General features: G+C 38.5%; 1 protein-coding gene across 2 annotated transcripts; it reads right to left on the bottom strand.

Moving 5' to 3' along the window:
* Positions 1-1,282: 1,282 nt before the first annotated feature.
* Positions 1,283-13,831, bottom strand: LOC125532793 (MOB kinase activator-like 1A). Of its 2 annotated transcripts, none has more exons than XM_087517758.1 (7): positions 13,635-13,831; positions 3,338-3,404; positions 2,639-2,747; positions 2,469-2,562; positions 2,228-2,361; positions 1,946-2,109; positions 1,283-1,664 (listed from the first exon to the last, which is right to left on the bottom strand). In XM_087517758.1, the coding sequence occupies exons 1-7, from the start codon at positions 13,658-13,660 to the stop codon at positions 1,590-1,592; spliced, it is 669 nt and encodes a 222-aa protein (XP_087373884.1). In that variant the 5' UTR covers positions 13,661-13,831; the 3' UTR covers positions 1,283-1,589. The 2 variants fall into 2 exon arrangements, with proteins under 2 accessions (XP_087373884.1, XP_087373889.1); XM_087517763.1 differs by having other exon boundaries at positions 3,338-3,386; positions 13,635-13,829.
* Between the last annotated feature and the right edge of the window lie 1,500 nt (positions 13,832-15,331).

The following is a 15,331-nucleotide window of genomic DNA, read 5'->3' as shown; positions in this document are numbered from 1 at the left end:
TGCACAACTATGTCTCTGCGAGAAGAAATATGTGCATCTCTTGGAAGCACAAAAACACGTTTTCTTGTGCAATTTTTTTATAAAAATAATCCTCCAAAACTAGGGAAATCTTTGCAGAGACCAAAAAGTTGAGAAAAACCAGAAAAACCGATCTATACCCCGAAAACATATAAAAAGTATGAAGGAAGTACCCAACACGCGACATGCGGCGGCGATTGAGAGAGCACCAAGTGACATGCTCTCAGCCCACCAAAGGCGACCCTTGAGAGGCTCCTGTAATGGGTACCCCTTAGTTAGTTGCTCCCAGGCTCTAGCTTGTTTTTATTTATCAAACACAAGGCACTAGCTACGTGGCACAAAGCAAGCCTTGCTCCCACGTGGGACAAACTAGGTCTTGGGCTACTATAGTTTGTATGCTGTATGGCTAGTTTGACTAGGCACACATGCGGTTCAGAGGCTCGCATTGGACTTTATGTTGTATGGTTGGGAGCGACTGTCATGCAACTTTATGTTGTATGGTTAGTCATGTGCATGGGGTCACATGTGGTTGTTGTTTGATGAAACACGATAGGATCACTTCATTGTGTTGTTCGGTTATACGGTTTAATACCCAGCCAACCTAATTGAATTCGGTTATCAAATGCAAAAACCAAATTTAATTATACAAGTAGCAAAACCAAACATTTAGTTTTTTGGTTTCAGTATTCAGTATGTCGGTTTTATGGCCATTCCTAGACATTAGTGGTACCAAAACACATCAAACCTAATCCTCTTGGAAATAAATGGGAAACCAATGTGCATCACCTATCTGGTCGAACTCTACAAGCGGCCTAACCATTGAGCCAAACATCCATAGTGCTGATGGACACTGTTCTCAAGTATATCAGCTCGCGTTGTGAATATTGGAGTCTACCGCTTCTTCCATGACTTTGGACCCCTTATTAAAAGATGACAACAAATATCTTTGATAAGTGGAAGCTTCTACTACCTCCGTCTGGGTTTATTAGGCCCCTTCGTATTTTGGGCCAGACTTCAGCCATCCATAGACTACTAAATATAAAGTATATGCTATAAAAAATTATACTATTGGATTTGCATTTGAAAGAGCATTCCGAACATATAATTTTTGTGACATTAGTTTACATTGTTTAGTTAAATTTTTAGGTCAAACTTTAGCCCAAAATAAGAAGGGCCTAACAAACCGGGATAGAGGGAGTACTTGAGATAAAATACAACATTCTGGTATAAAAGGAAACACTTTTTATGCCCATTTACATTCATCTAGGATTTTTACTTTTGATTCAAGAAATTAGTTATTATCTCTAATTAGGTTACATAAGTCCATAGTTAAAATGGAATAACATTGTTCCACAACACAGTAGATAATGTGTCCTCTAACTGGTTGGACCAGGGGTTCATAAGTAAGTACGACCATGTTACTCAAACTCAGGTAGATGAAAAAACAATAAATGCAAAATATGTTTTGTTTGTCCATTTTTGCCCCAGTCTCACTCTCATTCATAGATCATTGTACCCTAGAAAATGCCCAAATAAACAAGGGAAAATGTTCCACTCTCCTTGTTGACATCTTAGCAAACGGTCACGATGGATTCAATAAGATCAATAAGTGGTGCAAGTTCAGCCTTGTCGATCAATTTGAACTCCTACAGAAGGAACAAAATTAGGAACTAGCATTAACAAGTAACTCATTAATTTATAATTGGCGGGAAATAAATCATGTGTTGAACATTCTCTATCACATGGAATCGGTCCAATCACAACTAACTAGATTTAATAGGGATATGTTTACATCTACGTATAATTCAAAAATCCAGATGTTAGAAAAACGGTCAACAACAAATATTGAACAAAATGCATCATAAGATGGTGCATTCCAATATGGTCATGTAGAACGGGCCAGTACATAGATCAGGATGCAACTTACACAGGTGAACAATGTAAAATGCTTGAAACATGTGTTAAGATGGGCTTCTTCCTTGAGGCTCACAATTTTCTGAAAATGAGTGTGGTAAATATGAGCATAAACACGGAAAAGGCGCTTGAATATTGTCTTCACAACATCTCGAAATTTTTTTGGGAAAGGTGTTCCTGCACAAATAGTTCAATTCAATCGATTGACAAAATGCACCCCTCCTAAGTCCTAACACAAAATTAACATGGTTAATGTCAGTTCTAAACTATGTTGTATGTTATAAGTTGTAACTACCAAGTTTTTGAGGGAATATGGACTCATCATCAAGTTGGACCTCAATCCAGTCCATCAAATACTCCACATATTTTGGTGCCGAAACCTCGATAGGTTTCTTGATCTGCACTCCGTCGGCCCATCTATACTCAAACCTGAAATTCTTATTTTTCTCTAATCAAAGTTACCCTGGTATAATAAATCAATAGATAGATATAAAATGATATATAAATGAATGTTTCCAAGAAGGCAAGCATCTTACTTCGATCCGGCTGTCATCGTTGGGCATGTGGAAGGCGTGCAGAACTCCGTCAGAGTGCCATACAGTATGTTCACCTGATTGAAGAAATCAACAGCTGTGAAAAAGAAGATGATTTTTAGTAATATGGAAAACTTAGTTTTCTTACGAACATGTCGCAATCAAAAACTTACTATTAACAGCCATCCATTCATTGAGATCCTCTCCAGGAGGCAACCGTACAGCATCTCTCAAATTACCATTTCCTAATGTCGCATCAATGTGTTTCTTCAACTGTACGCCCTACATAACCAAATAATGAAAATGATGGGATATGCCTAAGCATCAGCAATGCTTAGAGGCAACCCTGGCCCTAAAGCTAGGACCCGCCAACTGCCTATACAAAACCATGCAATGTGAAAGCTCTAAATCCAAGCCTCTAAGGTCTACCCAGAACAAATAAAATATGTAACTTTTTGGTGAATAAGGCATTATGATAGGGAATTAGTAAGAAAATAATATGACATGTGGGTTAGCTCATTAATTTAGTAGATAGAGGCAGTCCCCACGATAAGAGGCGACATTTGTAGTGTATAGAGGCAACTCTAAAGAGCTTAGATTGAAGGATACAGGTAGCAAAACACCAAACTATGAATGTGTAGCCTCAAACTCAATTGAAAGAAATGATGTTAGGCTAGTTGAATGATGTTTTGGATATTTTCACATCGTATTCTCATGTATAATCCTAGTATAATTATAATTTTTGACAAAGCAATCCATTTTCAAAATAATATTTTGAGTTGTAAAATCCTTTGTTTTCTCTTATGGCCACACGATGGAATTATGCAATTATCAAATTAAAAAATATTTGTAATAATGGAGAATACCACTACCTTATTACCAGATGGTGCATTCTTCTTGGGCCTAAATGTCCTTTGGTTCCTGTTGCCATCAACCCAACTCAAAATAAAAAAATTTAGATAAAAAAATAACCATAGAGTTGTGATGAACAATCCACAAATTTATTCTGGCATGCGATTAACAATAAATTCAAATAAACATCGATAATTTTTAAAGGTGTGCTTGATAATTTTCATGTAAAACAAAGTCTGTTCCATTGGCAATAAAATGAAAATAATTGGTGGTCTATTAATGTTCGTGGCACTCAACTTTTTTCACATGGCCAAATTATTCGGCATCCCCTAAAAAAATTGCATCCCTAAAAATATGTCATATAACATTCGGACATGAATATGTTCAGTTATTAAATTTCATATTTTTTGACATTTGAAAACACATTTTCTACATGCGCGAGCAAATGCTTCCCATGGAGAGTTGGATCTTGAAGTTAGCCTCTCTATGTACTAAAAATATAGACAATAATGATAGCAGTTTCTGAAACCTCAATGGTTCACAAGTCAATATCCTCCACTGACTCCTAAATATTATCTATCTAAATATCTACCTCGCATTATTCTATTTTGTACACATGAATGCTTCTATATTGTCTTAACTATTTTTGGTTGTCTGACTGAAATATTGCTACATCGGCAAATCCTCCAAGCACTCATAAGTGGATTTGTTTGGATTAATGTAAGAACGCAAACAATGCCACCTAATAAAGTCATTGATGAGGACATCAATACTACAGTTACACCCACGAACCCTGTAGCTACATATACTGGAACAATTACTAGACCTCATGCATGCCAATTAAATTATCAGGTACTTCCGTTTCTAGGTAGTGATTCTAATGTTCATGAGAAAATGATGTTGCCTAAAATGGATACATTTGTTTTGCTTACAAATGAAGGGCCTAGCTTGGACAAGAAGGATGAATATTGGAGTAAGAACAAGCATGGAGATGATGGCATGCGCAAAGGGAACAAGAACCGAGTTTCAAGTGATGATTTTAGGACTTTGAAGCCACCATAATGAGTGCATGAAGGCTTGGACGAAATATATTAGATGCTACTTCATAAATTTCATCCAGAGACTATTATAGGTGTTGTGTCACCTTATTATTTGGCCAGTCCCATGTAATTTTGAAATCATTTAGTATAGGCTATTTTTAGAGGTCGTAGGTGTGGGGAAACAGAGTAAGCGTTGGTTTCAGACCCCTCCTCCAAGGGGTCACAAAATTCCCCCTATTCCCCCATATATACAGCCCTTAGGGCATCATTTATACTTTGGGTTTTGTTTAGATTAAAGTTCACCATTACTGCAACTCGCGCACTTCACTTGTTTTCAATGACCAAACAAAGACTTCACAGAACCCCACTTTAATCAATAAAGCTTTCCTCTTATATTCGTTATATCAAGATTGCAATCTCAGTTTCTTGCTTGTTCTTTGTTTTTTCGCAGGAAATAGACCCTCATGGTCAGGTTGATCATGCTCCGGTGTGGTCAATAACCCTCGGAAGTTGGTTTGGCGATTCCTAAGGCACGACGTCTCGTACGTTCATAGTCGGGTCATCAAAGTCGAGTCCCATAGAAAATGTTAGCTATATCATCAAAACATTAGGACACCTTCGCCTGTATCAAGTGGTATCAAATTTCCAGGTTGCTCAGTAAGATTTTACCAATTTTTCGTAGACTAGATTGCACCTATTCTTCATACCCAGAGTCCACGAAAAATCCAAAAAATAGGGTTAGTTAATCATATCCGAACCAGTCTGAGCCATTGCATAATATTTTCAGCATTTTGCTTTGTTGAATTTGTGGTTGCATCATCGTGTCAAGTTGCCGGTCTTAGCATTTAGTTCTTTAGAGTTTCGAGTTCTGTTGACAAGTTGTCGTGATGTCGTCGCACCACCTTCATCGCTGCCATATACCACCACCCCACCATATACATCGCCGCTGCCATGTACCACCACCCCCACCATATACATGGCCGCTGCCATATACAACCACCAATCCAAGTCGATATATGCCACCGCCATATAGCAGCACCAATCCTATCCACATATACAACCGTCTGTCCACCAATCCGAGTCCTCATATAAGACTGCATGTTCGCCACCAATTCGTGTTCTTTCCATATTAGGTTTGGTTTGAGATCCATCTATTTCCAGATTCGTGTTGCCTTGTCTAGTAGGTTTAGGGTTTTATCAATCTTTCTCCATTCATAGAACAGGTGTGATTCCAAAAAAAAGTCTTGAGACCCTTGGACAGTTTTTAGGCCTAAAGTTCGACAGTTCAATTTTTGGCCTATCCTGTATTTACGCCTTGGGGAGCGTATTGAGACTCTCGCCATCATAGTGATTTTTTGTCGCACTTTCTGGCCGTCGTTGCCCTGATTTCCAAATAAAAGGTCAAAAAAATTTGTGCCTATCCTGTTATTTCAACTTGGGAAGAATTTTGATACACTCGTCATTATAGTGATTTTCTGAAAAGAAAAGAGCGCAAAAAATGAGCGCCAAAAAATAGTGAATTTTTTTAGTGTGCTTTTCCCTTGTTTCCAATCAGTGCCATGATTTTGTTATTGTTCGAGGCTCATGTCTCTAGCATGGCTAGCCTAGGGCCAGCATAGTAATGTCGTTAAGCGTTTATTCAATTTTGCATCTCTGAATTGATTATTGCTGACCCTATTTGCTACCAAATTATAAGCCTTCCCAGCTCCACATACATCTACATCATGCGTTCACACCACCTGGTAATCGCACTGTCCAAGCTTTGAGGAGTTTTTACTACAAAAGTTGCCGATCACCACATGCTGCTTGGTAAGAACAAGTAAGAATTTGTGATTCTCTTGATGGATTTGTCACTTTCCACAACTCCACATCCTCTTAGTAGTCTATAGGACATATTCTTGTGTGTTTCTATTGCTTCTAACCATGGGAGGATCACAAGTCGATGAGACTAAGTGGGAGACCATGACAAACAAGGAGCTACATGATAAATTTCAGCAAATTATGAGTTGTGAGGTGCAAGATGTGCTAACCATTTTGGAATAGGCCATGGATAAGATAGCTGGCATTGAGAAGACGTGCGAAACAAAGCTCGATAACAAGTTTAACGAACTACTCATGCGTCTTCCACAATCACCACCGGCTGCATGTGCCACACCTTTGCAACAACAACAACAACAATGCCGCCTTCCAAATCAAGTGGGACGGGCAATGCATGTTCCCCTTGAGCTTGGTAAAACTTCTGGTGCCGCTGCACCTACAGTTGATACTTCTATGTCTCCTGCTACTACCGAGGAGGACGATTACAAGGGCGATTACGAGGATGAGGTTGACCAAAATCAGAACTACATGCAACCACCAGCACCACTACCAGGTCATCCACATGCAAATAATCGCAATGGTAGGGCTCGACCACCACCTTAGGTACAAGTTCATGACCATCTTCCAAAACTAAAATTGAATATTCCTCCATTTTGGGCTAGACTTGTTCCTGATATATATCTTACTTGGGAGTTAGAAACTAAACAACATTTTACATGCTTACAATATCCTGAGGAGAGATGTGTTGCTGCTGCTGGTTGTGCATTCACTAGTTTTGCTTGTGTGTGATGGTGAAAATTGTAGATTATATCATGATAATATCCCTGCTACCTGGGCTGCTTTGACAACTTCTATGCGTACTCGTTGGGTTCCACCATATTATCAATGTGAATTACTCCAAAAGTTGCAGCATTTAAGACAAGGAAATAATTATGTAGAGGAATATTATCAGAAATTGCGAACTAGCATGATTAGATGTGGTATTGTTGAGGAATGAAGCTATGCTTGCAGGTTTTATGGGTGGATTAAATAGAGAGATTCAGACCATTTTAGTATAAGGAGTATAATAGTATCAGTCATTTATTCAATCTTGCTTGCAAAGCTGAACATGAAGTGCAGGATCGACATGCATTGGAGCAAACTTATTTTTTTGCAGGACGATCTTCATCATGGACGCCACGTACATCTTCTACTTCCACACATCCTACTATAGCACCGCCTACTTCACCCGTCCAGTCCAGCCGAGATACAAGAAAATAGGAACCACCGCCACCATCCTCCAAGAGCACACCTTCTAGTCCCGCACATAGCTCTTCTTAATCCATGGCATCAACAGGCTAAACACATGAGGTTATATGCCATAGTTGCAAGTGTGGAGGTCACTATGCAAGCAAATGTCCATCTCCACGTGTGATGATTGTTACTGAGGATGGTGAGTATGAGTCCGCTAGTGACTATGATGAGGGGACTTTGGCTCCTATTGCCTGTGAAGAGCAGGGTGGCCATGATTATGAACAAGAGACACAATACATGGTTGCTGAAGATGTTGATAGGTTTGAAAGTTTAGTTGCTCAACTTGTTTTAAGTGTGCAAGTCACACAAGCTGAGCAAAATTAGAGGCACAATTTGTTCCATACAAAGGGAGTTGTTAAGGAACGTTTTGTGTGCGTCATCATAGATGGAGAGAGCTGCCAAAACTTGGCTAGCATGGAGATGGTGGAGAAGTTGTCTCTCACCACAAGACCACATTCGCATCCTTACTACATCCAATGGTTAAACAATAGCATCAAGGTTAAGGTAACATGTACTATTCGTGTGCATTTTACTATCGCTACATATGCTAATTATGTTGATTATGATGTGGTACCCATGCAAGCATGTTCCTTATTACTTGGTAGACCATGGCAGAAACAATCAGTATACTCTTGTTCATAAGGATAAACATATTGATTTGCTTCCTATGACTCATGAACACATTTTGAAAGATGATATCAATAGAGCTAGTAAAGCAAAACGGGAGCACAATAATAGTGAAAACAGATTGTGGCATAAGAATCTGAGCACCAAATGAAGCCTAATAACAAACCTTCATCTCATGTTCCTTAGGAAATTCAAATGAAAAGTGGATGTTTAGTTGCCACCAAATCTAATATCGATGATATAAATTTCAACAAATCTGTTTGCTATGCTTTTCTATGCAAAGAGGCATTATTTGCATTTAAGGAGGTGCCTCTCTGCATCCGGCTGTCACTTCCATTTTGTAGGAGTTCACTGATGTCTTTCCACAAGACGTGCCACTAGGATTACCACCTATTCGAGGGATTGAGCATCAAATTGACTTAATACCTGGCGCATCGCTGCCCAACCGTGCACCATACCATAACAATCCAGAGGAGATGAAGGAGATTATGCGTCAAGTATAGGAGCTGCTTGATAAAGGTTATATACACGAATCCCATAGTCTTTGTGTTGTTCCTATTATACAAATGCCAAAAAAGGATGCTACACCGCATACGTGTGTTGATTGTAGAGGCATTAATAATATTACTGTTGGTTATCGTCATCCTACTCCCAGGCTAGATGATATGCTTGAGAATTGAGTGGCTCTAATATTTTCTCCAAAATTGATTTGCTTAGTGGATACCATCAAATTCGTATGAAATTGGTAGATGAATGGAAAACAACATTTAAAACTAAGTTTGGATTATATGAGTGGTTAATCATGCCTTTTGGATTACCTAATGCACCTAGTACTTTCACCAGATTAATGAGCGAAGTTTTACATGCTTTTATTAGATGATTTGTGGTTGTTTACTTTGATTATATACTGATTTATAGCAGATCTTTGGAGGAACATTTAGAACATTTATGTGTTGTCTTTATTGCTCTCCATGATGAACGTTTGTTTGGTAACCTTGGGAAGTGCACCTTTTGCACAGACCGAGTATCTTTTCTTGGCTATGTTGTTACTCCGCAGGGAATTGAGGTAGATAAAGCCAAGATTGAAGCTATTGAGAGTTGGCTGCAACCCACAATGGTCACACAAGTGAGGAGTTTTTTTGGCCTTGTTCGTTTCTATAGGCGTTTCATGAGGGATTTCGGCACTATTGCTGCACCTCTCGATGAGCTTACAAAGAAGGATGTGCCTTTTGTTTGGTGTACCGCACAAAACAAGCATGCACGGTATTGAAAGATAAGTTGACACATGGTCCTTTACTCCAACTTCCTGATTTTAATAAGACTTTTGAGCTCAAATGTGATGCTGGTGGAATTGTATTAGGAGGTGTGTTATTACAAGATGGTAAACCTGTTGTATATTTTTCTGAAAAATTGAGTGGCCCTAGTCTAAACTATTCTACTTATGATAAAGAACTATATGCTCTTGTTCGGATGTTAGAAACATGGCAACATTATTTATGGCCCAAAGAATTTGTTATACCTTCTGATCATGAATCCTTGAAACATATTGAAAGTCAAGCAAAACTAAACCGTAGACATGCTAAATGGGTTCAATTCATTGAGACTTTCCCTTATGTCATAAAATATAAGAAGGGTAAATAAAATGTTATTGCTGATGCACTGTCTCGTCGTTATACTATGCTTTCACAACTTGACTTTAAGATATTTGGTTTGGAGACCATCAAAGATCAATATGTGCATGATGTTGAATTTAAAGATGTATAACAGAATTGTAAAGAAGGGAGAACATGGAAGAAGTTATGGATTTGTGTTTCGTGCTAACAAGTTATGCATTCAAGCTAGCTCCGTTCCTCTTTTGTTGTTGTAGGAGGCGCATGGAGGAGGATTAATGGTACACTGTGGCATGGAAAAGAAGGACGACGTACTTGCTACACACTTCTTTTGGCCAAAGATGATATGGGATGTTGAAACATTTTGTTGCTTGCTCCACTACATGTCAAAAAGCTAAGTCATGACTCAATCCTCATGGTTATATATGCCTTTGCCTGTACCTTGTGTTCCATGGGTGGATATATCTATGGACTTTGTTTTAGGTTTACCTCGAACAAAGAAGGGGGTAGCATATTTGTTGTCGTGGATAGGTTTTCCAAAATGGCACACTTTATACCATGTCATAAAAGCGATGCTGCTGCTAATGTTGCTGATTTGTTCTTTCGTGAAATTATTCACTTGCATGGTGTGCCAAATACTATTGTTTCAGATCATGATACTATGTTTCTTAGCCACTTTTGGAGATGTTTATGGGCTAAGTTGGGGACTAAACTGCTTTTTAGTATAACAGGTCACCCCCAAACCGATGGACAAATTATAGTAGTCAATAGAACATTGTCTACTATGCTTAGGGATATTTTGAAGAATAACTTGAAAATGTGGGAAGAATGCTTGCCTCATATTGAATTTTCTTATAATTGCTCGCTGCATTCTACTACTGAAATGTGTCGTTTTGAAATTGTGTATGGTTTCCTACCTTGTGCAGCCATATACTTGTTGTCTCTTCGATCTTCGGAGAAGGTTAATTTTGATGTTAAAAAAATGAGTTGAATTGATCTTAAAACTGCATGAGTTAACTAAGGAAAACATTTAGTGTATAAGTGCTATATATAAACTTGCTGGAGATAAGGGTAGAAAACATGTTATCTTCGCACCTTGCGATCTTGTTTGATTACATTTGCATAAGGATAGGTTTCCTGATTTACGAAAATATAAGCTAATGCCACGTGTTCATGGTCCTTTTAAGGTGTTAGAGAAAATAAATGATAATTCATATAAACTTGAGCTGCTAGCAGATTTTTGGGTCAGTCCCACTTTTAACATTGCAGATTAGAAGCCTTATTTGGGTGAGGAATATGTGGTTCCGTCGAGGATGTTTTCAATTCAAGAAGGGGAGGATGATGAGGACATCAATACTACAGTTACACCCACGATCCCTGCAACTACATATACTGGACCAAGTACTAGAGCTCGCACACGCCAATTAAATTATCAGGTACTTTTCTTTCTTGGTAATGATTATAATGTTCATGACAATATGATGCTGCCTAAATTGGATACATTTGTTTTGCTGACAATTAAAGGGCCTAGATTGGACAAGAAGGATGAACATTGGAGCAAGGACAAGCATGGAGATGATGGCATGCGCAAGGGGAGCAAAAATGGAGTTTCAAGTGATTATTTCAGCACTTTTTAGCCACCATAAAGACTGCATGAAGACTTGGACTATATATACAAGATGCTACATCATAAACTTCGTCTAGAGGCTATTATAGGTGTTGCGTTACCTTATTATTGGCCAAGGCCCATGTAATTTTGAAATACTTCAGTATAGGTTGTTTTTAGAGTCCCTAAGTTTGGGGAAACAGAGTTAAGGTTGGTTTCGGACCCCTCCTCCAAGGGTTCAAATAATCCCCCCTATTCCTCCGTATATAGAACCCTTAGGGCATCATTTAAACTTTGGGTTTTGTTTAGATTAAGGTTCTCCATTGCTGCAACTCACATACTTCCTTTGTGTTCAATGACTAGACAAAGACGTCATAGAACCCCACTTTCATCAATAAAGCTTTCTCTTATATTCACAATATCCAGATTGCATTCTCAGTTTCTTGCGTGTTCTTCGTTTGCCCGCAGTAAATAGACCCTCATGATCAGGTTGATCGTGATCCGGCATGGTCAATAACCCTCAGAAGTTGGTTTAGCGATTCCTAAGGCACGACGTATCACACGTTCGTAGTCGGATCGTCAAAGTAAACTCCCACAGAACACGATAGTTATCTCATCGAAACATCGGGACACCTTCGCCTCTATCAGTCATACATGTCTTTCTTTTTCGTGGGGAATCAAGTCATGCATGTCACTCACAAGTTAATACATTTTTTTGTAATTTTTGTGCGGCATATGTGTTTGATGCTTGGAGCATAAACTTCAATTTTGTTGCTAAATAGTTATATTGTAGTAAGTTCAGTTCAAAGTTTTTTTTGATTTACATCATTTTTTGATATTTCATAGGTTTTACTCTTTTAAAATGTAACCAAAAACTCTCTTATGTTTGTTTGCCAATTGTTAGTTATTTTTAAACACCTATTTATGCATTTTTTTCTAAGACTTTAACGGCAACAACGTGTGAGACATCATTTATTTTAACTAAATAGGTGGTACCCACTATCTTATTTCTCTCAATATGCAAACAAAGCACATAAATATGATATCATGCTTCGTAAAAGGACCACCTCATCAGAACAATGCTACACATAGGACAAATTTTTACACGAGGTTTGTATGATTTCAGCTAATCACCCTCAGTTTAATCAATACATTAAGGGAAATTTGGATCAAAATGTCAAACACGGGCCATACATGTCATATGTAGATCATTTTTGGACCTCAATACAAAAAACACAAGCCATTATAGTATGTTGCCTATTCTTTGCACATGCGTACCTCGATGTCATATCGTTAGTCATTTGGTTAGAATTGGGTGACATTAACAAGTTATGCATTTATTCATCATTCGTATTTTTTCTATTAATATGCCATGCAAATATTGCCACCTCATCAAGTCGTGCATGTCTTTTTTTTGGAGGAATCAAGTCATGCATCGCAATCCAAATTTAAATGTTTTTCCCTTAATTTTTGTGTGGTATATGTTTTGGGTGCTTGGAGAAAACCTATATATGATATGCTTCCCATTTTTTTTAAAAGATGGTGTCGCATTAATTTTTGTTCAAAACTATGTCTCTTTTATATGTATCATTTGGTCACATACTTTGTCGATTTTATCATTTTAAAGTGTAAAACTGAGAAGACCCTCGCATTATTTTCCATTAGTTTTAGTTATTATTAAGCACTTATTTATACATTTTTATCTCTTCCAATGGCAACACGCTTGGGACCCGCTAGTATAACTAAATATGTGATCCCGCTTAACTTATTTCTCTAGCATGCATACATACCACCACATGCATGGGAGAAACCCACCTCCATAAGCAAGTATGCATTCCAGTATATGATGCTACATATATTCAAAAATTACCCAACGATCGAATACAATTAGTTAAATGCATTTTTAGTTCCGTTCTCATATTTTTAATCAAAGTATTCATGTTGTATACTACCATATATCGTTGAAATATATTATAAGAAATTCCTATAACAATGTGTGTGCTTTCATCTGTTTGTATAAATGCGGAGTATAACAAACTTTGAACTTAGACACATATCCATTGGAGGAGCATATTTGCGGCCACCGGGCTATGACCATCCTTTCGAAACAACAATATTCTATGGATAGTACATATGTCCCTATAGTTGGCCAAGTTGTGTGACAAGTCTGAATCTTAACCAACCAGCTAGTGTTATTTCTCTTAGTGACCTTATAAACAACATCATAGAGAAAAACACATAAATTGCAGAACACAAAATGATATGTAAAACCATCAAAAATGCAAATACTTAAGGCAAACAAGAACATGAACATAATTCATACTTGCTTCCCAAGCCGAAGAGACTCATTGTTTGCCTTCACCCAATTGATCTACGAGTAGTGGAACTTGTGATGTGGGGGTGGGGGAGAAAATGGCGTGGAGAAATCAAGATGTTGTCACCGATCTTCGTTGCTATCATGTGGGAACACAAGCTAGAAACATAGTGCAGAGAGGATTACCGTTGAGAAGATTTTATCCTCCCTTTGTCCCTTTTTCCTCTCTTTTGGCCCCCCTAATTTAGTTTTTCTTTTGTTGTTCTCTATTTTTGTCAGTTCTTGTTGTGGTGGTGATGTTATTGTGTTATTTTAGAATAGTTTGGCGGGGTCTTAGGGACGAGAGGCTAATATTGACATGCATGGTTGGTACCGCTTCTCTCCTTTGGACCTCACAAGAGAAAGAACATGATCTCTCTCTCTCTCACACACACACACACATGTTTAGAACCTATCGTATGTGCTAAATCTTTATTGTAATGATGTCAACCTCTATCCCCCCTACAACCAGAATGGTCGATGCCTCCTTCTCTCCTTTGGGCCTCAAAATAAATTTTCACTACCCAAGCTGTAAGGTACATATTCAGAATATGGGAGTTTTGATGTTGCATTATAATAGGAAACGAATGGATTGTGTAGTCAAAAGTAGATAGAAACTTCCAATGTGGTTGCTACAAGTTGCATAACCTAAGCTTCCAACTCTCAGAGATGATATATGACGATATGTATGATATTTTTATTAGAAAATATCACATATACTCTATTAGCTATTCATCAACACTCTATGCTGCATGGGCTAGTATGCAAAAGCAAGCACGGAATTTAAAATGTAGGTAGTATGAGATGGCACTTTTAACTACTGGTGATTTTTTTTAATTTTTATGGTACTTATTGAGATATTGCACTATTTCATTTTCCTATTACTTCTTGAGATATTGGATTCTTTCATTTGTGTTATTGTGACACCCCAGATTTTCCCAAATCTGGAATGTTTAAAACTTTAGAGGATTAGAGAATTGCTAGAAAATCCTTTGTGTGCTTGTTAGTCCACTAACATTGCCTAGGTTTGTGTGTTGTCAGACCTTGATTAACCACTAGGAGGGTTCAAGGCCCCGCACAACAAAGTAGAACCACAGCTCCCTCTCTCGCGTGGACTGATAGGCCCCACCTGTCACGGTTGCTCTCAACTTCCCGCAACTGCCGCGACCATGCACACGCCCATGACCAAGCATATGACTTGCACAACCCCCACGTCTTCACAACCATCATGCACGTCTGCTACTGCCTCCGTGCCCTATAAATACCCCTCACCTCCCTCTGTGAAAGCCCCAACACTGTGACAAAGATCGTCGTTAGGCTGCCTCGCCACGGCCCCACCTTCGTCGCTCTGTCCTAGAAACTTTGATGACAATTCTGTCAAATCCATCCACCGCCTAGAAAGGATTGTGCCACCAATAGCTTACCTATGCCTCGCCAAACCCCATGGACATTATCAGCTATCCCAAACCCCATAGAGGACAGCTTCCGATGATAGCTGGAGCTCGCTGCTACGTCACTATTCCTTTTGACGAGCTCCATAAGAGCCCAGACCTAGGACCTTGTCCATTGCGTTTGGTTTATCCATGTATACATCCCCCTAACCCATCCATTTTGTCCAGATGAGAACCAAATTATTTCCCGCGTCCACACATGAAGCAACCATCACT

The sequence above is a fragment of the Triticum urartu genome, chromosome 1A (genome assembly GCF_056163025.1).
Source record: "Triticum urartu cultivar PI428250 chromosome 1A, HENAU_Tu73, whole genome shotgun sequence".
Taxonomy (NCBI): Eukaryota; Viridiplantae; Streptophyta; class Magnoliopsida; order Poales; family Poaceae; genus Triticum; species Triticum urartu.
The sequence above is the reverse complement of the archived record's forward strand: the minus strand, read 5'-3'. Positions and strand labels throughout refer to the sequence as shown.

Coding starts and splice junctions, on each gene's coding strand:
- LOC125532793 (XM_087517758.1), bottom strand. CDS start 13,660: ATGAGTCTCTTCGGCTTGGGAAGCAA. Junction 2,748..3,337: donor ATGCACCATCTGGTAATAAG/GTAGTGGTATTC, acceptor TTGGTTATGTAG/GGCGTACAGTTGAAGAAACA. Junction 2,110..2,227: donor CATATTCCCTCAAAAACTTG/GTAGTTACAACT, acceptor CTATTTGTGCAG/GAACACCTTTCCCAAAAAAA.